The 24,080-nt window shown below is 55.1% G+C and overlaps 2 protein-coding genes across 2 annotated transcripts in view; one reads left to right on the top strand and one right to left on the bottom strand.

The window, feature by feature from the left end:
- NCAPD3 (non-SMC condensin II complex subunit D3) overlaps positions 1 to 4,904 on the bottom strand; it is a 59,483-nt gene extending 54,579 nt beyond the window's left edge. The window contains exons 1-2 of the mRNA XM_036862294.1: positions 4,772 to 4,904; positions 2,322 to 2,476 (exon numbers count right to left, since the gene is read on the bottom strand). Coding sequence (XP_036718189.1) covers positions 2,322 to 2,476; positions 4,772 to 4,835 — 219 coding nt within the window. The 5' untranslated portion in view covers positions 4,836 to 4,904. The remainder of the gene's footprint in view (positions 1 to 2,321; positions 2,477 to 4,771) is intronic.
- Positions 4,905 to 5,502: 598 nt separating this feature from the next.
- VPS26B (VPS26, retromer complex component B) lies at positions 5,503 to 24,031 on the top strand. The gene is made up of 6 exons (XM_036860563.1): positions 5,503 to 5,931; positions 13,317 to 13,473; positions 17,705 to 17,869; positions 19,848 to 20,023; positions 21,473 to 21,615; positions 22,005 to 24,031. The coding sequence occupies exons 1-6, from the start codon at positions 5,709 to 5,711 to the stop codon at positions 22,149 to 22,151; spliced, it is 1,011 nt and encodes a 336-aa protein (XP_036716458.1). The 5' UTR covers positions 5,503 to 5,708; the 3' UTR covers positions 22,152 to 24,031.
- The last annotated feature ends 49 nt before the right edge of the window (positions 24,032 to 24,080 follow it).

Raw genomic sequence — 24,080 nt, 5'->3', positions numbered from 1 at the left:
ACAAGAAACTTAATTAACCTTTCAAAATAACTTTGGGTAAGAAGCACATATATTTGGGTAACCTTTCAAAATAACTTTGGGTAAGAAGCACATATATTTCTGAAATTACTATACCTAAAAGCTACACCAAGACTATGGGGACACCCTACATCAGTAATTATGCAAACAAGTTACTCTCCATCTATGTCAAATGTACCCCAATTCATTTATCACTCAAATTACTAACTGAAGAAATCAGAGCAATTTATTTAAATTGAAATGTTCTATGGGCAATGGGAGCAGGAGAGGAAATACCGGAAAGTGTCTCCCTCAAGAGATTTCAGAAATAGCCTAGGTAAGACAGGAAATAAACCCTAGAGCATAAACCACAATCTTATTAATTTTATCACGGTTCTATGCTTTCTCCTATTAAACATGTGAACAGGAAATAGGTTATTTGTATAAACCAAACATAGCAGGAACTAGATATGGTTTATTCTGGGCTACTTTAAGAAAACATAAGCTCACAAAAGTTCAAGAAATCAGACCTTGTATATCCTGCTTCCCTGAAAAGACAGGGAAAACTCTCCTCTTTCCTTCACCACGAAGCTTCTGGAAGAAATCAGTTACATCCTCATTCCTAAGGCCACCTCAGCTCCACTCCACTCACCTGTAACTGTGACCCTGGGGGACCCAATCACCTCTGCAGCATTTCATACCTGATAAAAGCTAAGTTCACAAAACTCTATTAACTCCATCTGAAAAAAAGTCCCTAGTTGTTACCCCTCCTCCCCAGTTTCCACAACCGTAACTCCAGACCACGCCGTAACACACATTAAAAAAAACAGATGAGCAAAACACAGTTGAACAGTTGGCTGTTGAACAACACAGGGCAAGTCGAAAGTCCTCGTGGAATTCAGAGCCGGCCCTCTGCAGACACAGTTCCTCCACATCCATGGTTCTGCATCCACAGACTCAAACAACTGGAATCGTGGAGTCCTGTAGTTACTACCGGAAAACTCTGCATGTAAGTGGACCTGTGCAGTTCAAACCCGTGTTGTTCAAGGGTCAGCTGTACTGTCCCCAGGGACCTCTCTGAGTAAAGCGTTTCCCACTTCAGTCCATCTTCGGTCAAGAACATCCGTCTGAAACAGATCTCTTCAAGTTCCTTAGTCTACGGCTCACTAGCACCTCTTCCTCCGAGAGCTGGATGTGAGGATGAGTGGGTTAATCTATGTATGATGCTTAGACCTGAACCTTGTATACCACAAACACCTCAGCCTCGAACCCCACTGTGGACCCCACTTACAGCTCAGTCCTGGGTGCCCCGCCCTGCCCCCATCCCCTCGGCACTCGCTGCACATCCGCACCGTGATGATCCCTCCGTAGGCTGCCCTAGGACCCGCATTACTGCAGTCAACATTCTATCCATTTGTGAAGACTTGCCTCCAGCTAGCTACTTTCTTTCTGGGACCTTCCCAATCTCACCATGCTCCCTTTTCCATACCCCTATGAGATGGCATCTAACCTGTCCTAGAGCAGTTTCTACAATGCAGACTTCGGTGGCCTGGTGCTTCTCCACGCCTGCGGATGTGGTCGCTGGACATGCCTGGCCAGTGCAATGCCAGTGGGCGCCCCAAGAGCCAGTGCTTAATTCTCCCCTCTCCCCCAGGTAGGGGGAGGCTCTGTACCTTAACCATCATGTTATCTGCCGAGGTACTTTATGCGGTACTCAGCATTACGCTTAATGAATGTTTAACAGGATGATTTAATTTTTGAACAGCTACATGAAACCTCTAACTGAAATATTTTTGGTAATTTAGATCTTTCAGAGATGTCAATATCTAAGTATTCTTTGTTCTGCTTTTGAGTCCCTCAGTTTTTGAAAAGCAGTTAATGATCTAAATAGTAATAGGTAGAACTCAGTATTTAAAGGAACTCTTTTTTCCATTTTTAATTCAACTCATCACTTTTCAGTTTAATATCCAATTTTCCTAAAGTTAAGGCATGCCCGAATTGTTACTGCATTGTCCTTGGCCATCTTTTCCTATTTCGCTTACCTGGTTTCCCTCCTTGCCTTGGCCTTTATTCTTTTCCTTTAATTTGCTGTTGTAAACAGTGGTCATGTCTTGAAAAAGAATCACAGATTAATACCTTGAACCTCTGGGAGGAGAGCTATGCGGCTACCCCAATAAATGAACCACATTCTTTATGCCACTCTTTATCATACTCCTTCTGAACTATACACTAAGAAGACTAAGCTTTAGATGATAATAGGGATTTTTATCTTCCACTTCTGACAACTAAATGGCTAGCTTGATTTTTTGTTTGTTTGTTTTTACCTCTGTAGCTCCAAGCTCTCCAGCAGCAAAAGTTAAAAGACTGTCATAGAGATTTGTGAACGCGCTCAGTCCGGTCTGCACGATCTCTGCTTCTATGGTGGGATCCAGAGGCTCAGTTTCCGTGAATTCCAGTTCCCATACTGTGGCCACCCATTCTAGTGGGAAAATGCAATGAAGTCAACAAATGTTCTATAATAAGGAAAGCCAATAAGCTTTAGACTCTGAGTATATTCATGAAGAGAAAAGTTTACTAGTCACAACTCACATTTAACTATACCATACAGGTGAGGCAGAATTAGAAGGAAGCAGAAGACATTAGAAAATCTTTTTTTAATCATTAACTGACAGCTGGCTATTAGGTTGGTCATCACCTAAAAATATCAAGAAGGAAAACACTTTTTAGATGTAACAGTTTTGGGGACGATCCAGCCTTCCCGTATGTTCAATCTGGAGAAGAGGAGGTTAATAAAAGGTTGCCTCAGCTGTCCCTTTGTGAAAATCTTATAATCAAGTTAATAAACCCAAATAAAGTGTACAGCACAAAGGGACAGCTGAGGCAAATGACTATTTAACATGCTTTAATTATTCATTCACCCTTCCCTAACTGATCTCCTAACAAATACAATCAGCTTCCTAAAAATGTTCTTGCATCTTTTCTTGCCTTTTTCTCTCATACATTCTCCCACTTATTTTATATGCATATTTTTAAATGCACACCCATATTTCTGACCTCATTTCTGAATCGAAACTACGAAGTCCCAGTGATAAAATATCTGGAATCAGGAAACCAATATATTCAACAAATGACAGCTATTACCCCGTCTACAACGGATAGGTGTTAAAGCAGTAGTAGACACGTACAACAGTAGAGAGCAGCTGGAGCCTATTCCAGGGGGAGGCAGGGGGCGGAGGGGGGAAGGAAGGCATCCTTCAGCTGCTCCAACACGTGTGGGTTACCGGGGAAAGAGACACCGAGAAGGGCATCTCAGGGAGAGACAACCCCATAACAAAGCACAGAAGGCAACAAAGTATCACCTGTTTAGAAACCAACACCACCGTAACGGCACTGAGCTCAGCTGTGAAGGGTGAGTTATCTATCAGCACTTACTCATCAGGTGGTGTAATGCCGCGGGACCCTAAGGGCCTTCCCAGACCAGCCCCTCCCCCCACGTGCTCGGCCTGCCTCTGTCTGCAGAACAACTCGAGTCAAAGGATAAATTTAACGAGAAAAGTGAGAAAATGCAGAGAGAAAAACAGTCAAGCAGAGCAAAATAATAATAAATTAGCCAATAAACAAAGTCAAGGACCTTTAGCTCCTCCTCAAGGACTACAGATACTAGCCTGAGCCATGTCCTTTGAGCTGTTTTGCAGACACTGAAACCACCCTCCCCCCCCTCCACGGGTGGGAGAAGTTAACTGCTGCCCACAAGCGCGGTAGACTGGTTGGAACCAGGCTGATACTGCTGACCCCTGACTACCTCACCACCAACCAATCAGAAGAATGTTCACCAGCTGATCACACACCCCTCAACTCTCCTCCCTCACCCTGTCTTTAAACTCTTTCCCTGAAAGCCTTTGGGGAGTTGGGGTCTTTTAAGCACAAGCTGCCTGGACGCCTTGTCAGTTCCTGCAATGAAGGCTGCACTTTGCTTCACCACAACCGGGGGTCAGTAGACTGGCCTTGCCGCGCACGGGCAAGTGGACCCAAGTTTGTTTTGTTAACAGCAGGTGCAGGTGTTAAATCAATCTTCACGAACGCCCGCGAAGTAATCTTAGAACCCCCATTTGACACAAGCGACCGAGGCCCGCGAGGCTCGGGTGCTCAGCGGCGGACCAAGCCACCGGCCCCAGGTCCGACTCCAGAGCTCAGCTCTGGGAAAAGAGCACCCGCAGGGACAGGTGAAGCCTCTCGCCGCAAACAGAGGCTGTAGTAACTCTTAGGAAGCCGGGGGAACCACTGAAGGGTCAGAGACCCGGCGGGTCACGCTGGCCTTTTCAAGGTGGTCCCGGAAGGGGTGTGGGGCCGGGTCGGGATGGAAGTGCTGGCACCAGAGGGGCAGGAGGTGCCCCAAGCGCCGAGGCGGGCCACAGCGAGGGCGCGGGTTGGACCGCAGCCTCGGGAAGCGGCGGGCGAGGCTGGGACAAGGGGCCGCCGCCACCAGAGGCTGGAGGTGGGGGAGGGGGGCACCTCCTGCCCTTCAGGGAGGATGGGCGCCCGGGGACGCCAGCCGCACCCCTGGGCCTCAAGTTCAGGAGGTCGGCCCGGCCCAACAAACAGACGCGCTGCCGAAGCCTCGGCACCAGCGGGGCTGTCCGCGCAGACCCGGAGGCAAGGCCGAGAAGCAGGAGCACAGAGCGGAAGGAGCCCGCGGAGGAGCGCCAACGCCGCTGCCCGGCGCGGCCCCTCCCCAGCACCCCCGACAGCCCCCAGGCCCCGGCCGCGTCCTCACCTGGACTGAGGTCCAGCGGGCACCAGGGATGTAAGGCGCTCGCCAGGTCCCGCCAAGCCGCCATGACCGCTGCTCGCCTCAACTTTCAAAGCTGCTCCGGCGCGCGCGCCGAGAAGGCCCAGCGGGCTCAGGGGGACACGGGGTTCGCACCAACCAATTACCGCGCCCCGCCGGCCCGTCCGCTGGCCAATCAGCAGGGCCTTCCGCCGCATGCGCAAAGGGTGAGGCGGGTCCAAACCCACCCACGCAGTCGAGGTGGGGGGTGGTTTTCAGCTTTTCCTCGGAACTGGGGGTCAAGAAGAGAGCTAAATCTAATGTCCTTCCCACCCCGTCTCCCTAAATGGGGACACTCTGAAGAGAATCTGAGGCAAGATTTTTTTTGTTGTAATTGTCACCTCTGCCCCCTGTCAAGCGGCATTTCGCGTGCGTGTCAAAGGGCCGCGTTTACCCATCAGACAGCATCGAAGGTGTACACATTCGAGTGTGGGTGGCGGCCTACCGTTTACCGAACTAAATAAAGGAAAAGTAAAACAGGGCATTCAGAAAGGACATCTTTAGTTCTGAATTTTACGGGACATCTGGCCGGAGCTCCAGAAGGAAGCCCTGGTCGCCATGTCAACTGTGGGAAAGCCGGGCGACCCTCTCCCGGCGCGCATGCGCAGCGCGCGCTCCGCCGGAGGCTCGGCGGCCGAGCAGGAGAGGCGGGGGCGTGCGCATGCGCGCGGCGAGTCCGGCGCGTCCGGCTGAGCAGCGGAAGCGGCGGGCGCTGCTCCCGGGCCGGGCGGCTGGCTGGCTGGTCGGCGCTGCAAGCACCGGCGGGCGGGTGCCTCGCGCCTGCTCTGCGCTGCCCCCGGAACCGCGCCGGCCCGGCGAGCGCGGGCGTCGGCGCCGCGTCCAGCCCTCCGGCCTTCCCAGGCCCGGCCGGCCCGGCGGGGACATGAGCTTCTTCGGCTTCGGGCAGAGCGTGGATGTGGACATCCTGCTGAACGATGCGGACAGCAGGAAGAGGGCCGAGCACAAGACGGAGGATGGGAAGAAGGACAAGTACTTCCTCTTCTACGACGGGGAGACGGTGTCCGGGAAGGTGAGCCTGGCGCTCAAGAACCCCAACAAGCGGCTGGAGCACCAGGGCATCAAGGTCGAGTTCATCGGGCAGATTGGTGAGTGCGGGATCCACCCCACCCGGCCCCGCCCCTTGCCCCTTCCCCCGCGCCCCGGCCCCCGACCCTGCCCTCCACCCCCAACCCTGACCGCGACCCCTGACCCCTGACCTCACCTTTGACCCCCCCTCCCGCTCACTAATCCCTGGTCCCTGACACGACCCCCGACCTTTGACTTTGCCCCTGCTCCCTAACCCTTGCCTCCTAACCCCCGCCCCCATTACTTGGACTCCGTATCCCCTTTCCCCCGCCACAGGCCGCGCGGCCTTGTTGCCCACCGGGGGTCCGGGCTCCTTGTTCCTGCCCGGCCTTCGGTGCTGCTGGGCCCGCCCGCAGGTCGTGGCCACCGAGTCCTGCGGCCAGTCCACCCCTTTCTAGTACCTGTGTCCCACCCGCCTCTCACATCCCACCTTCACCGGGAGCTGTTTGAGAAAGCAGCCCCGCGGGCTCCAGCGTCAGCCCTCTGTCCAGCCAGCTGGCGTACCTAAGACTTCTTGATTAGAACCTAGCCTTTGGCAGACTCATTTTCTTAAAGAAATGATGCTCCTGAGACCCAAATTAAGTGGTCACAATTTCTCAAGGCTCTAACACTCTTCTAACATGAGTGTTAGCAATTACAGCTAGACAATAAAAGGCAGTCGCAGTACCGAAGATCTGAGAGCTGCCAGTCAGCACGGGGTTGTTTCCAGTTCTCTTTGGACACTGTGTTTATTAAAACTCGCAGGTGCTTCTGAAATAAATTGCCATTGTCATTCGTTCAGGAGTAGATTCACAGTAAATACCCATGTGGCCTGAAAAGACCTTTGGCGGAGAATTCATACCCCATACCAGGCGCTGCACAGCTGGCCGTGGGGGGGTGGATTTCCTGCGAAAGCTCGTTGAATGCTCACTGTCATTCCCTGAGAGCCCCGCGCAGAACCTTGCTCCCCTTCTACAGAGGCAGGAAGCGCTGGAGCCCTGGGAAAGGCCGTGTGGCCTGCCTCTGCAGCCCAGCGCTCAGCCTGGAGTATTGGCTGCTGCTGTTTGAGGAAAGGGAATCAGGTTGAAGGCTGGCTGATCCTGTAGGAACCTGTTTGTTGTGACTTTAAACCCAGAATACGAGTGGCCTGAAAGGGAGCTGAAGAGTGAGTTTCAGACCCTCTGCTCTCTTGCTACCGGCTTGGATAGGGTTTTTGAGCAGCAGTGTTGTCGACATTGTGGGCCTGATCATTCTTTGTTGTGGGTGAGTGTTTAACAGCCTCCTTGGCCTCTACCCGCCAGATACCAGAACCACAGAAATGTCTTATGTCCGTGGAAGGTAAACTCACTCCTAGCAAAGAGCCACTGGGTAGACAGGATGAACCCACAGCGTTCTGTGCTAGGCGTAAGATGTAAGAAGTGGAGAAGTCCTTGCCTCCTTATAATTAGTATTTTCACGTCGTAGCTTTAAGGTTATTGCTGGATTCTTTGGCTCTGCAATGCGAGTGCAGACAGGCATGTCTAGCCAGTGTCTATACCTTCATTCCAGGGGGTGACACCTCGCCAATACATGAAAGGTAACCAGAGCGTCCCCTGCCCCCCTGTGCCCCAGCAGTTGTGGAATGAGCTGTTCAGGGGGACGCTGGCAAGGCCTCCCTGCAGCCTGAATGAAAGGGAGTTGAGGAGGCGCCGTCCCTGCCTGGCTTCTTGTCTGTCTCCTGGCATCCCAGGACAGCAGCCCTGCTCAGATTTCTCAGGACCTTTTGTTGCTTCCATTGATAACTCTTCCTGGGCCCCTGAGCACTCTGGGCTGAGTCCACCCTTGGCTTTGGGGAAGCTGTACCCTTCTCTGGGCCTCAGCTTTCTCACCTGTAAGGCAAGGATAATAACAGAAGCACCTTGTTGAGATGTCTAGGGACCAGGCTTTGGGCAGAGTGTGGTGTATTTGTGTCCTGTACCTGAGAGGCTCTATGAACTGACCTTAGGGCACTGGAGCGAGGCTGGTGAGTAAGTTCCCCATGGTTGTGGTCGTGTGGTTTTCTCCTTCGTTGCTTTCTTGATGCTGCATGAAGTGGGCGGAACTTCGGTCGGGTTCTAAGGTCTGGCTGTACGGATGACGCACAGGATGGTCCTACTGCTGGACGGGGGTGAGAACGGCGATGTCATTGTGTTCTGGACACCTTCTTCATTGGTTTCACTCAGAACTTTTCTTCTTACAAACCATAGTCTCTTGGATTTGGTTCTTTTTTCCTTCTTTCTTTCCTTCCTTCCCTGCTTCCTGGGAAGAGTTGGACAGCTTGAAAATGAAGTGGTTTATGTAATTAACTTTCCTATCCTTATGATTAATTTCTTTTGCCTGCAGACGAAAGCATATGTGTCTTGCCTGTGCCTCCTGTAGAAAGACAGCCCGGTGCGTGATTGAGGGTCAAGCAGAGGGTTACTTAGCTTAGATAAGGCTCCGTTTATAAGGTACAGACTTTGCGAGGGTCACGTGAGGACTAGAGATCATCAACGTACGTGAAGTGCAGGGTTTGGCACTCATCGCAAATACTCATAATCCCTGTTAAGCTGGATTCTTCCAGAAGTTTCCAGGGGCTGGACCTTTAAAACGTCAGCCCTGATTCCTCTGCCGACCGCTCATGGGACTGTTCACGCCAGGCCCGCCTCCCTGCACCTCCTGCCCGGTGTGTTCTCCCAGCAGGCGCGCTCGCCCGAGGGAAAACCTGTGAAAGGGTCTCCCTAGAGTCCAGGCAGAGACAGCTGTCTGGTAATCTTTGCATCAGTCCTCTTCAGACCCCATGCCTCACAGCGGCCCAGCCCCTGCTCGGAAAAGCTCCTGTCTCGGTCTTGGTTTGGGAGGTGGGCAGGAAGGGGGGCCCTTCTGTCTGCTGGCCCTTCTCACACTCTCCGCTACTCTGGCAGCCTCATCCGCACCCATCACTGCAGTGTCCTCTTAGAATCCGATGACTCCCAATCCTTTGTCCTTACCTGAACTCTCCTCTGAGTTCCATGCTTGGGTTTCTAACCGTCTTCTAGAGTCTCCCGCTGGATACCCCTCAGGTCCCTCAAAAACACATCCAAACCAGAAACCTTTTTCTCTTCCTGCTCCAGCCCCAGCCCTGCTGCTTCTCCTGTTTTCTCCACTCTGGCCTGTCAACCTGGGTCCATTCAGCCTCAGAAATCCGGGAGTCCTCGAGACCCCTCCCTCCCCCTCCTACGCATCCAACTGGCGTCTCAGTTTGGGTCCTCTCCAGCGGCTCTGTAGGGTATCTCGAGTCTGGGCTTCCTCTCCGCTCTCGATGCTGCTAACTTTGATGCTTCTGTGTGTAGCAGCCTGACTGGCCTGCCTGCCTTTGTTTGCCTTTTCTTTCAGTTCATCTTTTGTAAGAGGGAACTTTATAAACGTCAGTGCTGGCATGGTCAGTCACCTCCTTAAAATTCTTCTTGTTGACTCCCTGCTGGTTGAAGGGGAGAAGTCATCCAGCTCTTTCCCGAGCTGCCTCTGCCTTTCTCCGGCCGAGTCTCTGCGAGCCTTTCCTCCTTCCACGTGTGCTTTCCTCAAAGTATCATGTTCCTTCTAGAGGGGTCTTGGCCTCTTCCCTTTGTGTATGAACATCTTTCTGCAAGGAATGGCCTACCACCCAAGCTCTCACTCATTCGTAAAGCCCAGCAGGCATGACACCCGTCAGAAAGCCTTCCCTGACCTCCCCTGGCCGACGGAAGCCTTTCTTCCACCGTTATTCTAGAGGCCTTGTGATTTCTCCCTTAACATAAGGAGATGAGAGTTGTCAGGCCCCCATTCAGTTCTGCACCGACAGCTCAGGTGTTGCCTCTGATTCATCCACCTGTTGTGTGCATTTTTCTGTCCTCCTCCTCAAGTTTTTGAGCCACTTTGGGATTCTTCCTGCGTCTACTGTGCACTTCCCAGCGGCTTGGTCTGTGCTCCAACAATGCCAGCGAATGTGTGCTGAGGGCACCCCCCGTGTCACTAGATGGCCCATGTTTTTAGAAGAACACAGTGTGGCACGTAAGGAGTATCAAGGGAAGTTCTGTAATTAGAAGATGGAGAGACCATTTTTTAGGTGGAATCGTTGGGGGAACACTTGTGGAGGGTGTCAGGCCACCTTGGAGACTGATGGGGTTAAATAAACCAAAGGTAATTAGACAGTCACACTTGGCGAGGAGGGAGGACCTGAATACCCCTGCACTCCAAAGCCAGAGAGAGAACTTCTGGATTTTTTTTTTTTTTTTTTTTTAAATAATGCCACTGGGTGAATCTAAACCCATCAGCCCCAGTCGAGCCTGTGCTGTTAAGACTCTGGAGGCTTTCTGTATTTTAATTCATTAAGCCGTGAGTGCCAAGTGAGAGGCACACTGATTCTCACCCGCTAATAGTCTGCTGCAGGGCTTGGAGCAGAGCGGCGGCTGGCTGTGCACGGGCAGCCCAGAGACGGCACTGCTCCCGCAGGTTTACCAGGCCGAGGAGGTCCAAGTGGCCGTGGCGAGCGTGAATCGTGGCCAGGTTGCCCGTCAGCAGACAGCAGCTGGGAAAGTCAGGGTGAAGAGCGGGCTGTTTGAAAGAGCTCTTTCTGCCCTGGTTGGCTTTGGGTTCTTCCAAGGCCGGCGGGAAGCCTGGCCCAGCAGCGAGTCTCCGGGCGCCTTTCATGGGATGACCGCATGGGGCAGAGCTGGCTCAATTTCCTTCCACAGTGGCAAATTCACTCCTCAGCCATTGGTGGCAAGTTTCATGGTGAAAACATCCTGACTACAGAAGTCATTTCCTCCTGGCGGACTGAGTCGGGGAAGTTACCTTAAGAAAGAATTGGTCAGTTCCTCCTTCTGGCTTGAAATGGCTGGTCCCTGTGGGCTTTGGAGGCTGGGGAGAACTCGGGGTAACTTGGGAAGAAAGAGGCAGTTGACAGTCTCTTTAGGGCAGACCTCCTGCTAGAACAGTCTTGGGTTTTCTGTTTTAATTTATGTGAGAGGAAACCAACTTTCTGGCACATAGTGAAGCACGGCTGCTATTTCTGCCCCTTTGCCCCACAGTGTTTCCAGAAGCCTTGCAAATGGCTTATAAAGTGTACGCTAAAAAGCCCAATCAAGCCCCACTCGGACTACGCACTGGCCACTCTTTCACGATGTTTGGGGGGAGGCGGGGAAGCCCTGGGAGGACGTGCCGCCAGGCAGGAAGGCCCTGTCCCCCCGGGGGTCCCAGCCCAGCCAGGCTTCTCTGCTGGGACCCCTGGTGCCGGCGCTCTGTTCTCTGTGAACACTGTGGATCCTTCTCTGGTTTGTTTCTCATGTTGCCTCTGAGGCTGTGTGAGCACATTTGTGTGTTTTTCCATCCTTCTCTTCCCATCTTTCTCTTGACTCCGGGATTTCCCACTTAAAGTTCACAGACGCTGGGGCTTTGTTCCGCCTGCTTCTGTCCCCTGAAACTATGGCAGAATCCAGTGCTTGGGAACGGAGGCACCACTTTCCCCAGTTAAGGGGTCAGTGCCCATCAACAGAGACTCCGGTAGCAAAGAACCAGCAAGAGTTTGTGGACGGGCCCTTGTCACAGGCTGGCCACTGGCTCTGTTCCTGCCTGGTCACTGCACTTCCTTACCTTGGTTGGGGGCACAGTTGTTGGATTTCAAAACGAGGGATGGCTGTTCACTTTTCCCCAGCACCCCCTGCCCGGAAGGTTTGAAGTGCCCTCCCCCTTTGGCGGCTTTGTGGGTCGTCACTCCCTACCCAGAGCGCTGCCTGCTGCTGATTCCACTTGGTGTTTGGAAGAGAAGGTGGATTGTTTGTAACGTCAGGTGGATCCAAGCGTAACTGTGTAGGAAATCAGCACAAGGTGTGCTCACAGGGTGCACTGGGTGTGCGTACAGAAGCAGCACACTGGCTGGGGACTGACCGCACCGCTGCTTCCTTCTCGAGCTGGACACACCTTAGGACAGAGCCCACTGTGCTTTCCGATGCCTCGCTGCCTGGGGAGAACAGGCTCCGGGGGTGGTGGTGTCAGGGCCAGCGGCCAGGGCAGCAAGGCCGAAAGCACCCCTGGAACCACGTTCCCCTCCCGAGCGTCCCCAGGGCAGGCCTGGACACTGTGTCGGCTCTGGGAGGCAAGAGCTCTGGTTTCTTGAGCCCAAGAAGGCTTTGATCCTGGGGGGCTCAGACCTTTGCTGTCTGGGGTCTGCCCTAGCCCAGGCTGCTCTGGCTGTCCCTGTGAGAGCTGGCGCGCTACGCTCCAGAGAGGCGGGCCAGGCCTGGCGGGCGGCTGTCCCAGGCACGCCTCCCTGTGGTCCTGTCTCTCCCCAGGCAGCTGACGGCAGAAGCGACGAGAGTACACTGCCTGCTGCCTGTCCTGCTGCAGGGTGCCCACGGGTGGTCCCTTGACTGTAACGTGGCCACGCAGAGTCGCAATTGGTATTAAGTGTCCCTGCTGCACAGCCGGGGACTGGGGGTGCCAGGAAGCTGGGGACGTAGGCCTTATCTCTAACGACCATGCCTGGAGCAAAAGTTAACACATAGCAGAGGACAAACAGGCATATATAATCTAGGACAAATAGGTGGCCTGACTCATAATAAACAGCAGAACTGTTTCCAGAGGAGGATGGGTGAAGAGCAGTGCTCCTCAGACTGTGGTCCCTGGACCAGCAGGAAGCATCTCTGGGGGTCTGTTAACAATGTCCATTCTCAGGCCCCACCCCAGACCCCCGGAATCAAAAACACTAGGGGTGGGGCCCAGCCGTCTGTGTGTTAACACAGCCCCCGGTGATTCTGATGTTCACAGAAGTCTGGGGACCCTGAGCTTAGACGTGGGGCGTCGTTACAGCCCCTCTGTCCCGTCGGCCCCGTGGGCTCCTCTCTGAAGGGTAGAGGCAGCTGATACTTCCGGAGCATCTGCCATCTCTGAAGTGCCGCTCCAGGTCCTCTACCTGCTTCACCTCGTCCCGTGCTCACAACACCTGCAGTGCGTTATGTCGCTGCCCCCATTTCGCCAGGTCCAGAAGTAGACGCGGTCCAGCGGGAGACCTGGGACCCTAGGCCAGTCACCGACCCCGCTGTGCCTCAGCTTCCTTGGCGGTTAAATGGGTGATAGGGCCGTCCTAGCTGTCTCACAAGGTGGTTACGAGGATGATGTGACTGAAGAACTGCGAATATGCTTTCCAAAGTTAGCAGTAGTTTTAAGTATGTTTAAGGAGCTGTGGCGTTTTGATCGCGGCCCCCCGGTGTGTCCCCCACGGGTGCTGCCCGGTGCCCTGGAGCAGGAGCGTGTCGGGTTCTGGGCTGCAGCACAGGGGCAGGGCAGGAAGCGAGGGAGCCATAAGCCAGACTGGGGGCTCTGTGTGTTGGCGGGAGGCTCCTGCAGCTGGGAGCCCCCTCGCCGGGCCGCGTAGCTCAGGGTCTGGTAGAGGTGGCCGACGCTCTCCCTGCAGAACTCTACTACGACCGCGGGAACCACCACGAGTTCGTGTCCCTGGTGAAGGACCTGGCCCGGCCCGGAGAGGTCACCCAGTCGCAGGCCTTCGACTTTGAGTTCACGCACGTGGAGAAGCCCTATGAGTCCTACACTGGGCAGAACGTGAAGCTGCGGTAAGTGGCGCCCCCAGGGTGCCCCGTGTGGACGGGCCCTGACGCCGTCCCGTTTTTGAGGCTCTGGCCGTAGGGAAGGTGTGCTGCGGGGGGGCTGTGCAGTGGGCCTCCCTCCAGGAGGAGTGCTCCTGGCTTGTCTGTCCGTTTCTGGAATGTCAGTATCCCCACCGTGGCCCCTTTTGAGCCACTGACCCAGCGCCCCTGGGTGCAGAGTTGAGAGGTATGCACCTGCCCCTCGACAGCACGCTGCTGCACAGACACCAGACGTCACCCCCCCTGCCCCAGGAGCAGAGAGTACCGTGACATCCCAGAATAGCTAGGATATTACCTTTGTTCTTAATATAATTCATTTGATTGCAAGTGTAGAAGAATTTAATTTTAAATGTTGTGATTAACAGCTGATTCTGAAAGTTCCCGAAAGTTGGACGCTCGGCTTTCACACACCCCTGGCTGGGCCTCAGGCCACTGATCCTCATCCAGCTCTGCATGAGGCTGCGGCGGGGTCCTGAGCTCTGTCACTTGAGAAGCGGGTCATAGATTTGGATTCTAATCCTAGACCCGTCCTCTCCATATTTTGGGACAATGAGGGAGTAAAACGTAACACAGCAGGACAAGTTTTAAAACATTAATACACACCTTTTAAGTATATGGGATTGTTTTCCTTGTTCCAGTCTTGGAAGCTCTGCGGGTGGGGACTGATTCCAGGGCCTCCGGGGTATGTGATGTCACTCTGGCTGCCTGGCTCCAGGTCTTGGGTGTCACCTGAGGCCTGCATGTGGCATGGTGTGGTCTACTGCAAGCTCTCCCCTCTCCCGTCAGAAGAGGGGCTGCAGGCTCTCCTTTCCAGCCTGTGCAGAGAGGTCTAAGCACTGGTGCTGCCCCGCTTCAGCAGCGTTGCGTGACGGCGCTCAGAAGGCAGCAGCGGCGAGGAGTATCTAGTCATCACTTAAGCTGGGCTGGGGGCTTATTGCTATTTAATTGGATGTTTTGCAGTGGACTTCTCATAAATGTTCTTATGTCAGAAGGAAAGGTGTTGAAAACAGCATGGCGGTTCTTCAAAATAGAATTACCATATGATTCATCAATTCCACTTCTGTGTATAAATCCCAAAGAAGTGAAAGCAAGGACTCAAACAGATTTATGTATACTCACATTTGTAGCAGCATTATTCACAATAGCCAAAAAGTGGATACAACCCAAGTGTCTATGAGTAGATGAGTGGATGCACAACATGTGTATCCACACAGTGGAATAGTATTCAGCCTTGAAGAGGGGGGAGATCTGACACCTGCTACGGCATGGATGAGCCTTGAGAACATTGTTCCCAGTGACATAAGCCAGATACAAAGAGACAAATAGTGATTCCACGTTTTTAAGCAGTTAGATAGTCAAAATCATAGAGGTAGAAAGTAGAATGGTGGTTGCCAGGGGCTGGGGAAGGGGGCTGGGGAGTTAGTGGTTGATGGGGCAGAGTTTCAGTTGGGGAAGGTGAACACGTGGAGATGGACAGTGGTGACCGTTGCCCAGCACCATGAGTGCACTTAATGCCACTGAACTGTGCACGTAAAAATGGTTAAAGCAGTACATTGTTACATATATTGGAGGAGAGGAAAAAACTTTTCCCTCCACCATGTTAGGTTCATTCGCGGGGGCTCTGCAAATCGGATGGACGGAAGACGGATTGGCCAGAGGCAAGCAAGCAGGTGTATTCCCGTGTGCATTGCTCCCACCTGAGCTCTGCCCGGTGACTGAGGGGCAGTTGAACTTGGGCTTATGCAGCATCTTAACAGAGAAGTGAGGAGGCAGAGAAGGGGCCCTGCACTTCCAGGGGTTCGAGTTGTGGGAAGCACGGGGAGAGGCTTGCTTTGGGGAGGAACGCTCTGCGGGCGGCACCTCCAGCAGCTCCCAGGCCGCGCAGCCTCTCCTGGTGGAGAGGGCCCCGGAGTCTGTCTTGTGTGCACTGTTTCTCTGTTGCTTTCAGCTCAATAGAATCCTCGTGCCAGAGTGGCATGTTCTGGGGTGCATGCTCTGCACCCTGTATTTTGTATTTTATCACAATGGAAGAAAAGTGTTACTGTCTAAATTACACAAAGACTTTTGGATTCATGCTGAGAAAGGAGGTAAAATCGGGAACATTAGTTAATGGAAGATGTACATTCCAGATTAAGGGCTTGTGTCTTACTACAGGCAGAGGGGAAACATGAAAAGATTATTTTGGACTCCTTTTCCTTTGTTTTTAGGCAGGGCGGTGGTTCTGTTAGAAGATTGAAGTCACTATGTCGTATTTGATGGGTGGGTGGAGTGTTGGTCCTGAGTTTTCCTTTAGTGGACACCATGGGAACAGGCAGAAAACAAGGAATTTAATAGACGCCAGCAGAATTGACCATTGAGTGGAGATGCAGACATAGGGCCATCAGGAGGAGGAGATGACCTGTAGATGAGACGATTCATCCAGTTCCAGGGAGGAGTCTGAAGCACTGGCAGAACAGACAATTGGAAATGCAAGCCTGTCGCTCAGTATAGAGAAATGCACTGTCAGAAATCACCCGCTCGGAGCTGGTAACTGATAGGTTTTTCCAGGAGGGGAGCTCTGGGAGAGGAGAGCCCGGGACCTACTGGGACTCTTGGGGACCCTACTGGGCCTCTTGGGGACGGAGGAGGAGCGGGGTGATGTGTGAAGGAGGAGGGAGTGTTTTACGCTCTAATGCAGAGCTGATGCCAAAAAAAAAAGCCCCTGGACTTGGCAGCTGGGAGGCCTGTGCTGCCTTTGGGAGGGCAGCTCCTGTTGGGTGGTAGAGACGGAAGCCGGGGCGAGGCATAGGGGCTGGGGACGAAGCTGCAGGGTTAGAACAGGACCCCCGGACAGCTGTCTCTGAGGAAAGGTAGCGTGTGGGCCTGGGGAGTGTCCTGGGGATTGATGGCTTTGGGACTTTTTATAAACTCAGGAAGAAGCTTTAGCTGGAGAGAGATTGGATGTGTTGAGAAAGTTGGGAAGCTGAAGCATCAAGATGCCAGACAGTAGTTCTCTACCAAGAGTCCTGTGTTAGAATCATGGGGGGGTGGAGGGGGCTTTGAAAAATATAGATCCCCGTGTCCCTCTCCAGAGCAGTTATGTGGCAGACGCGCCCCGGAGTGAGTCCCCTGCGCCTCCAGACTGCTGGCGCAGGAGAGGCGCTCGAGCCGCTGGAAGCTTCGTGGAGCCTTCCCTTCTACACCGCTGCCAGGCCCCTCTCCACAGGGCGTGGGGGCTTGAGGGCCTGAGCCTTAGGGCCGGCTGGAGCCACGTCTGGGGCTGCGTGGAGGGAGCAGGCGGAAGGAGAGGGCGGCCGGGGGGTGGTGAGGCCGCAGAGGAGGGCCACCAAGGTCTCCACCAAGGCCTCCCATCCCAGCTTTGTTAGAGGGCCGCACAGAGTTAAGTCAAGGGGACGAGGGGTGCGGGGGGCGCCACACTGAAGGGCTGGCTGGCGGTCAGGCGTGGCTCACTGCCCTTCAGCGCTGTGTTTCTCCCTCTTTCTAATGTGTCCCAGGACCCTAGGCTCAGCCGGAGACCATCCTAGTTCAGACCTGGGGCTCTCCCACCTCTGTTGCTTTAGTTCTAAGGCCTGCTCCTCCTGAAGGCGCCCCTCTCTCCCCACAGCACTTGATTCCTGCCTCTGAATGGACACTTTGCATGTGTTCTAATTGTTCTGTTGATTTGCCCGTCTCCCCCAGGGGACGATGAGTCCCCGCGAGACTCCACCTTATCCGTCCTAGGCCCTAGCCCGGCAGTAAACGTGCGCAATGCATCACTGACCTGATTCTCCATTATCTTATTCCTGTTGTTTAACTGTGAGGGACTTGAAAAATGCTCATTGGTCGAGTATTGTTAAATAGCGTGCAAACATAAGAGTATACGATCCCTGTGCCCACAGAGCCGGGAGTTAGCTGAAGAAACAGAAGCTGGGCACAGTGCCTGGCAGGCGGCAGCAAGGCTGCTCTTGAGGTGCAGAGAGAGGCGTCACCTCTTGCCTCGGAGCTCAGGCTCAGAGGGGGGTTGGGGCAAGGCCTTGGATCGCCCTGGAATTGTAATTGCAGGATTTTGTGTCTGAGCGCCTTTTCCTGGGAAGGGGGTGCCCGGCGGTGAGCGCTCAGGGCAGTCGGAGCCCCCGGGGGTGGCCTCTACCAGGGGTCCTCTGCGGGGTGGGCCCCGGAGGCTGGGAGCGGCCCTTCACCGCCCACCTGCGTCCCTCAGGTATTTCCTTCGCGCCACCATCAGCCGCCGCCTCAACGACGTCGTCAAGGAGATGGACATCGTGGTCCACACGCTGAGCACGTACCCGGAGCTGAACTCCTCCATCAAGATGGAGGTTGGGATCGAGGACTGTCTGCACATCGAGTTTGAGTACAACAAATCCAAGTGAGTGTCGGGCCCGGCTGGCTGCTGGTGACCTGCGGGGGTGGCCACAGAAATAACGCGGTGGGTGTGCGCGCAGGCCGGCCGAGGTCGCGGGTCAGGAAAGAGCTGCATCTCGCTGCAGCTGAACTGTACTAACTTAAGAGGGCAAACTTCAGTTAAACATCCTATGAGGTCTTTCAAAGTCAAGCGAAACTAACTTTAAAGTATTTGTTTTGGATTCCAGGTACATCTGTTTCCTTCTACTGATGAGATTAACCTCAGAATACCATTCTATTATCATTTGTATCCTGTATACAGTGTGTCTTTAGAAACCAAAGTGAGGAAAGCCAAGTTGACTGCTTCCTCCTTAAATTAAAATGAATTGTAACAAAGAATATCTGATGCCTTTTTATAAAGGTCTTTAAATAATTTTATTTTAACTGGCCATATATGTTTTAAACTGTGCCTGCTATTACAACATCCAAATACGTAAGTGCTTGTAAATCATAAAACTTACTGACAGTTCAAAAATGTGCTGCAAGCAGCTTTCTTTTTAAAACGATACATTCCTGAAAATGTTCAAAAATCAAATATGCAAAAGTAAACGTGTATTCTCTTCACAGAGAACTAACCCTTCCCCCCGCGAGTCTCTAATGAGGGTTCTCCCCGTGGGGAGGCCTCACCTCAGACCCGCTGGCCTCCAGAGGCTCGGGGGGTGGAGGCCTGAGCGGCGGCTCTCCTGTGAAGGGCTGGGAACACACGTGCTTCCCAGGACGGGGAGGGAAGGCCGTTTCCCGCCGCCGCCTGGCCTGGTGCTGAGCGTGGCCCCGATGGGCCCCTACAGGACAGGCAGGGCGGGTCTGGAGCAGACCCCTGCCCTTCCTCCTCATGGTCTTGGGGCTCTCGGGCCCTCCTGGGACAGAGCCCCCCAAAGTGCCTGCCCGCCAGCGCCCCAGCCTCCTAGTGAAGGGGGTGCCACCTCGAAGGCGCTCAAGCGCCGCAGCCAGCAGTGCAGTCAAGACCAAGGTGAGCGTGAGACAGGCGTGTCACAGACAGGCGGGCTGGACCGGGTCCTGCCCTTGCAGAGCAAGCTGCCCTGTGAGTGCCAGGCCGTCCGACCAGACAGGAAGAGCCCGGAGCTTAGGACAGCGTCCTGTTCTGCCACTAAGGACTTGGGCTCAGGTTAGCAGGTACTAAGACTTCTGTAGCTGGGGTTTCTCATCTGAAAAATGAGGGGTTTGGTCAGGTCAGTGGAAAGGTGCTGTGAAGGAGGAGCGGGGCCCGGGCACCACGCGTGGCTCCTTTGTGTTTCTTGTGTGTAAGATTTCATTTAGAACAAAGGAGCGTTCGCCCTTTAAACGTTTGAATGCCCAGAGAATCTGTGCTCTGAGCATTCCTTCTAACGCGCTGCAAGCAGCAGAGTTCTGCTCTCCTCGGTCCTGTGCGTCCGCCATCTCCCCAGGCAGGCTGGAGGCAGAAAGGTGGCGTGGAGTGGTGGGGAGACCCCAGGCCTGCAGGTTGGGAACCTGGGTCCACACCCGTGTCTGCCCCTCCTCGGATCCCACCACGTCATCTGTCTTCTTTGCACTCCCTAGGGCTCCTGCCCTGTGATCCGGGAGCTCGAATCCTCAGGTCCCCCGTCCTGAGCTTCAGGTTGAAGGTTTGCTTTCTGTGGCCACACCTGGTACAGAGCAGCCCTGCTGCCGGCTGGCCCCGGGGGGAAGGCCCAGTTCCTGGAAGCGGGAGGAAGAGCGGGACCCGGTCCCCGCACTTGCGGGTCAGCCTCTCACACCAGAGCCTCTAAAACATATGCACTCATTAAAGCGCTGAGCAGAGGGTGACGGAACCGCACTCTGAGGTGCAGGCGGGACAGCAGAGGAAGTGACGCAGGTTCAAGTGTAGAAGGTCGTTGGGACTCGCCCTGCGGGGCAGCGCCCTCTCCTGGAACCAGGAGGCCTGTCACGTGTGGGGGCCGCACCTCTCGCCTTCCTCTCCGCAGGTACCACTTGAAAGATGTCATTGTGGGGAAGATCTACTTCCTGCTGGTGAGGATCAAGATCAAGCACATGGAGATAGACATCATCAAGCGGGAAACGACAGGCACGGGCCCCAACGTGTACCACGAGAACGACACCATTGCCAAGTACGAGATCATGGACGGCGCGCCCGTGAGAGGTGAGCTCCGGCCCCATGGCCTTGGCCCGGTCCCAGTGTTGGAGGGGCTTCAGGGATCATCCTGTCAAAGTTAGGTGGCCTGGGAGCCTATAATTTCTTAATCTCTAACTGTGCACTGTGGGTCCCGAGAAGGAGGAAAAGGAGGTCGGGGGTGTGGAGCTCAGGCCCCGCTCACCTTCACCCAGAAGACGTCCATGTGGACCTCGTTTATAGACTGAGCTTGTACTGGAGTTTAAATCTCAAGAGTTATGTCTGTTAAAAAAACAAAAGACGTTTGAAAAGCACCAGTTTAGCAGATACAGTTTGAATGCTCTGTTTACACTTTCCTATTGACATTCTGAATTTCTTTGCTGCTGGGGGGCAAGAGATGAAAGCAGAATCCTCATTTCTGTTACTTAGTTCCAGCTCAGGTAAAATGAGTCGTGCTCTGAATTCATTCGCCAAGTACAGACACCCTGACCGACACTTCCCAGTGCTGCACACGGTGCCGGCGTGACCTCCGGGACGAGTGGAGCTGAGAGCTGGGTGGGAAGTTGTGTGATTATTGGGAGGAGCAGTCATGTACGTTCTTCGTTGGCTCTGCAGCAGCTGATGATGAAGTGTTTTCACGCAGCAGTGCTTGGTGCTGCTGAGGTTTCATTCAGTTTTTTCCCAGTCTGCTCCCCGTGGAAGGAGGGGTGTCATAGCTTTCTCAGGCCCTCGGGCGTCACGAGCGGGGTCCTCGGGGCAGGGCTGAGCCATCCTGCCTGCTGGTTCCGTGTTTCCCAGGCCGAGCAGCTGGGCTGAGCTCACCCTCCCTGTGGCACTGACAGGACACCGAGAGAAGCACAGAACAGTGCGAAGTGAAACAGGGTTCGTGTTTGGCTTTAGGCCGCACTGTAGGTTTGGACTTTCTCAGCAGAATTCTGCCCTGATTTTGTTCCACTTATCTTAGGAGAGGCACAGTGTTAGAGCTGGAAGGGATCTAAAATATTATGTAGCCTGATACCATAATTTTCCCCATGAGAAAATGAAAGTCCACGGAAAGCACCAGACTTACTCAGAGTCATACCTCGGGTCAGTGGAGAGAACTGGGTCCAGAGAGAAGCTTTTCTGTTTTCCAGACCACCACACCCTGCCAACTCGTCTTAGAGGGGAGGGGTACGGGGTGGGGGCTATGCTAATTGGGATGGAGGGACCTGACGGCATCAGAATTGCTGGGTGACATGGTGGGTTAGCTGGGGTTTGACAGTGGCTCTTAAACTCAACAACTCTACACATTAAATGAGTCAGAAGATGCTTACCTAGCATTCTTGTGCTGTTCACACTCACCGGGCAGCGGCAGGCGCCTCCCCGAAGGCAGAAGCGTTGGCTTGGGTGTCCAACGTCCCCCCACCGCAGGCGGCCCCTCCACCGCGGTGTAAGGTGGGGCCCCCTGCCCCCGCCCTGACTCCCACCCGGCCCTTGCAGGAGAGTCCATCCCCATCCGCCTCTTCCTGGCGGGCTACGAGCTCACACCCACCATGCGGGACATCAACAAGAAGTTCTCTGTGCGCTACTACCTCAACCTGGTGCTGATTGACGAGGAGGAGCGGCGCTACTTCAAGCAGCAGGTGAGCCGGCCGCCCCCAGGGCCCCGGCCGCCCAGACAGAATCCGAGGGCATCGTTCCCGCCAAGGTCAAGCAGACGGGACGGGGATGGGGGGCGAGCTGCTTAGTCTCTGTGCCACTTAGTTTACCCCGAGCCCCACAGCAAGGACGGGTGTTCCCAGTTGACACCCAGAGTCTGCTTTCTCGGGCCCAGCCCTTGCGGCTGCTCTGCCCTCCCGGCCACACCGTCAGCAGGCACCCGGGGCCCAGAGGTGTGGACGGCTGCTGTCATTGGTGACATATGAGCGGAGGCTTTTGCCTAAGATTCCCGGGAGAAGGCAGAGCCTCTGGGACCCTCCCCAGGCCTCCCTCTCATGTGTCGCCTGCCCCCCCCCCCCCGCCCATCCTGCAGGAGGTGGTGCTGTGGCGGAAGGGCGACATCGTTCGGAAGAGCATGTCCCACCAGGCAGCCATCGCCTCGCAGCGCTTCGAGGGCACGGCCCCCCTGGGGGAGGTGCGGACCCCCGGCCAGCTGTCCGACGGCAGCAGCAGACAGTAGGCCTGGGGCCAGGAAGCTGCTGGGCTCGCACCCCGGCTCCAGGCCCCCGGGCACCAGCGGCCGGGGCAGCAAGATGCTCAGCTGACCCGCTACTCGCAACCTGAAAACAAATCATGTTCTTGATGTAAATTCTTTTTCCTGAAGAACCTAAGGGGTTGGGGTTGGGAGGGAGTGTCTCTGGGACGCTGTGGCTGATGGGAGCATAGGGAGAGGGGGCGTCCCGGGGAGAGCCGTCTGCGGGGCTGCCTGGGCCGCAGGAGCACAGCGCGGCCCGGGCTCCGAGCCTCCCGGGACAGGAGCTGGGGAGGGGGGGGCGTCCCACGGGTGGTCCTGTCTCACACTCCCCTCCCCCGTCCCTTAGCGAGTGGCAGGGGGTGTGGCGCCCACCCTGCTGTAACTGGCGGTGAGGGTTCAAGCCCAGGAAGCCGCCTCCTTGGGAGCCTCGGATGTGGTGCTTTGGAGCCTCCACAGGCCACCCTCCTTCTGGCCCTTCTCTCACCGCTGGGACCGGGCACCTCCCGGGGACTCTGGTCAGTCACGTCCTGGATGGAACGGGAGGTTGTGGTAGGGCCTTTGGCTGATGTCCCTGGGCACAGAGACATCTGTGTCACCGGTGGATGGCAAGCGGGTGGACCTCGGCGGCTGTGCGTGGTGTGGGCAGCCCTGAGGGCCGGAGGTCCTTGGCCCCGGCCCCTGAACGAGGACATCTTTCCCCCGAGAAGAGGTCCGGGAAGGGCCCGTTCTCCCCACCTCCCCGGGAGTGGACCCTCTTGGCTCCCTGCTGCCCATCTCACTCCTGGGAACCGGGGCTTGGTCTCAGACACGCAGAAGCTTTGTGCTCACCCTGCGAGCTGGGGGGAAGGGGAGGGCCTCCTGAGCCGCCGTCCTCCCCACCAGCCGGCTGACCAGAGCTTAGGACCATTGGTGGTGTGTGTGTGTGGATGCTCTGGTCATGCTAGAGAGGGTCTCCCGCTGTCGCACTGCACCGTGCCTGTCCTGTTAAGGGTGTGGAGGTCCTTCCTGTCTCCTGTTGGCTTCTCTTCCCTTCTGGAAAGACCAAGCAGACCCCCATGGCCAGCAGGTACAATAGTTGGTGGTCTGAGTTCTCTGCCGTTTGGGAAGCAGAGGGGTTGGTTCTTGGATCATCTTTCGGTTAGTGTGGAAAACGGGGACCCGTCTTTTCCTCAGAAATCGGTGCAGCGGTAGGCCTCGGACTGGGCAGGGCTCACGGATCAGAGCTGAGATGGGAGGGAGGGGCGTTCGGGGTGACGCTCGAGGTGGGCTGGGGGCAGCAGAACCGAGCAAGGGAAGCTGGTTCCCCCAGGCTGGACCCCGGGTTCAGATGGGAAGGACAGTCCCCGTGGGGACAGGACCACCTGTGCAGCTGCCCCTGGATTATCAGGGCCGGGGGCCTAAGCGTGGGAGAGGCAGCTCCTGCGTCCCTCGCCTTCTCCGGAGCGTGAGCTGGGGCTCTGGCGCCTCCCACGACAGCTGGCCCCTTAACTACTAGGTACCCGCCGATCCCTCTGCCTTCCAGCCGACCACAGATTCACTTCCCAACCTTCCCGACCCCTGAAGCCTGTCTCCTGAGAGAACTAGAGGTAGAATTTGCTTCTGTCCTCTCGGGAGCTTCTGTTCTTTCCCCTGCCCCATTCTCTGCCTCTTTGTGCATCGGGGAAGGGGAGGCCCATCCCTGGGACCCTGGCAGAGCATAGGGACTGAGCCAAGCAGTGTGGCCTGGGGCTGAGCAGCTGCGGTGTTTACAAGTTTCTCAACGTGTGTCTTTTCAATGGCTGTTTTAAACAAAGCAGTCTGTTTCAGCCGTCTCCCTGATTAAAGCAAGCCCCTGGGCTCCGAGGCATCGTGCCCACGGTCCACCAGACTCTGTGGTCTCTTCTTACTGCCCCGCCGCACACAAGGGGAGACGCC

The sequence above is a fragment of the Balaenoptera musculus genome, chromosome 8 (assembly GCF_009873245.2).
Source record: "Balaenoptera musculus isolate JJ_BM4_2016_0621 chromosome 8, mBalMus1.pri.v3, whole genome shotgun sequence".
Classification (NCBI taxonomy): domain Eukaryota; kingdom Metazoa; phylum Chordata; class Mammalia; order Artiodactyla; family Balaenopteridae; genus Balaenoptera; species Balaenoptera musculus.
Note: the sequence above shows the minus strand (reverse complement) of the source record. Positions and strands in the feature narration are given on the sequence as shown.

Coding starts and splice junctions, on each gene's coding strand:
- VPS26B (XM_036860563.1), top strand. CDS start 5,709: ATGAGCTTCTTCGGCTTCGGGCAGAGCGTGGATGTGGACATCCTGCTG. Junction 5,932..13,316: donor CGAGTTCATCGGGCAGATTG/GTGAGTGCGGGA, acceptor CTCTCCCTGCAG/AACTCTACTACGACCGCGGG. Junction 20,024..21,472: donor GGACGGCGCGCCCGTGAGAG/GTGAGCTCCGGC, acceptor CGGCCCTTGCAG/GAGAGTCCATCCCCATCCGC.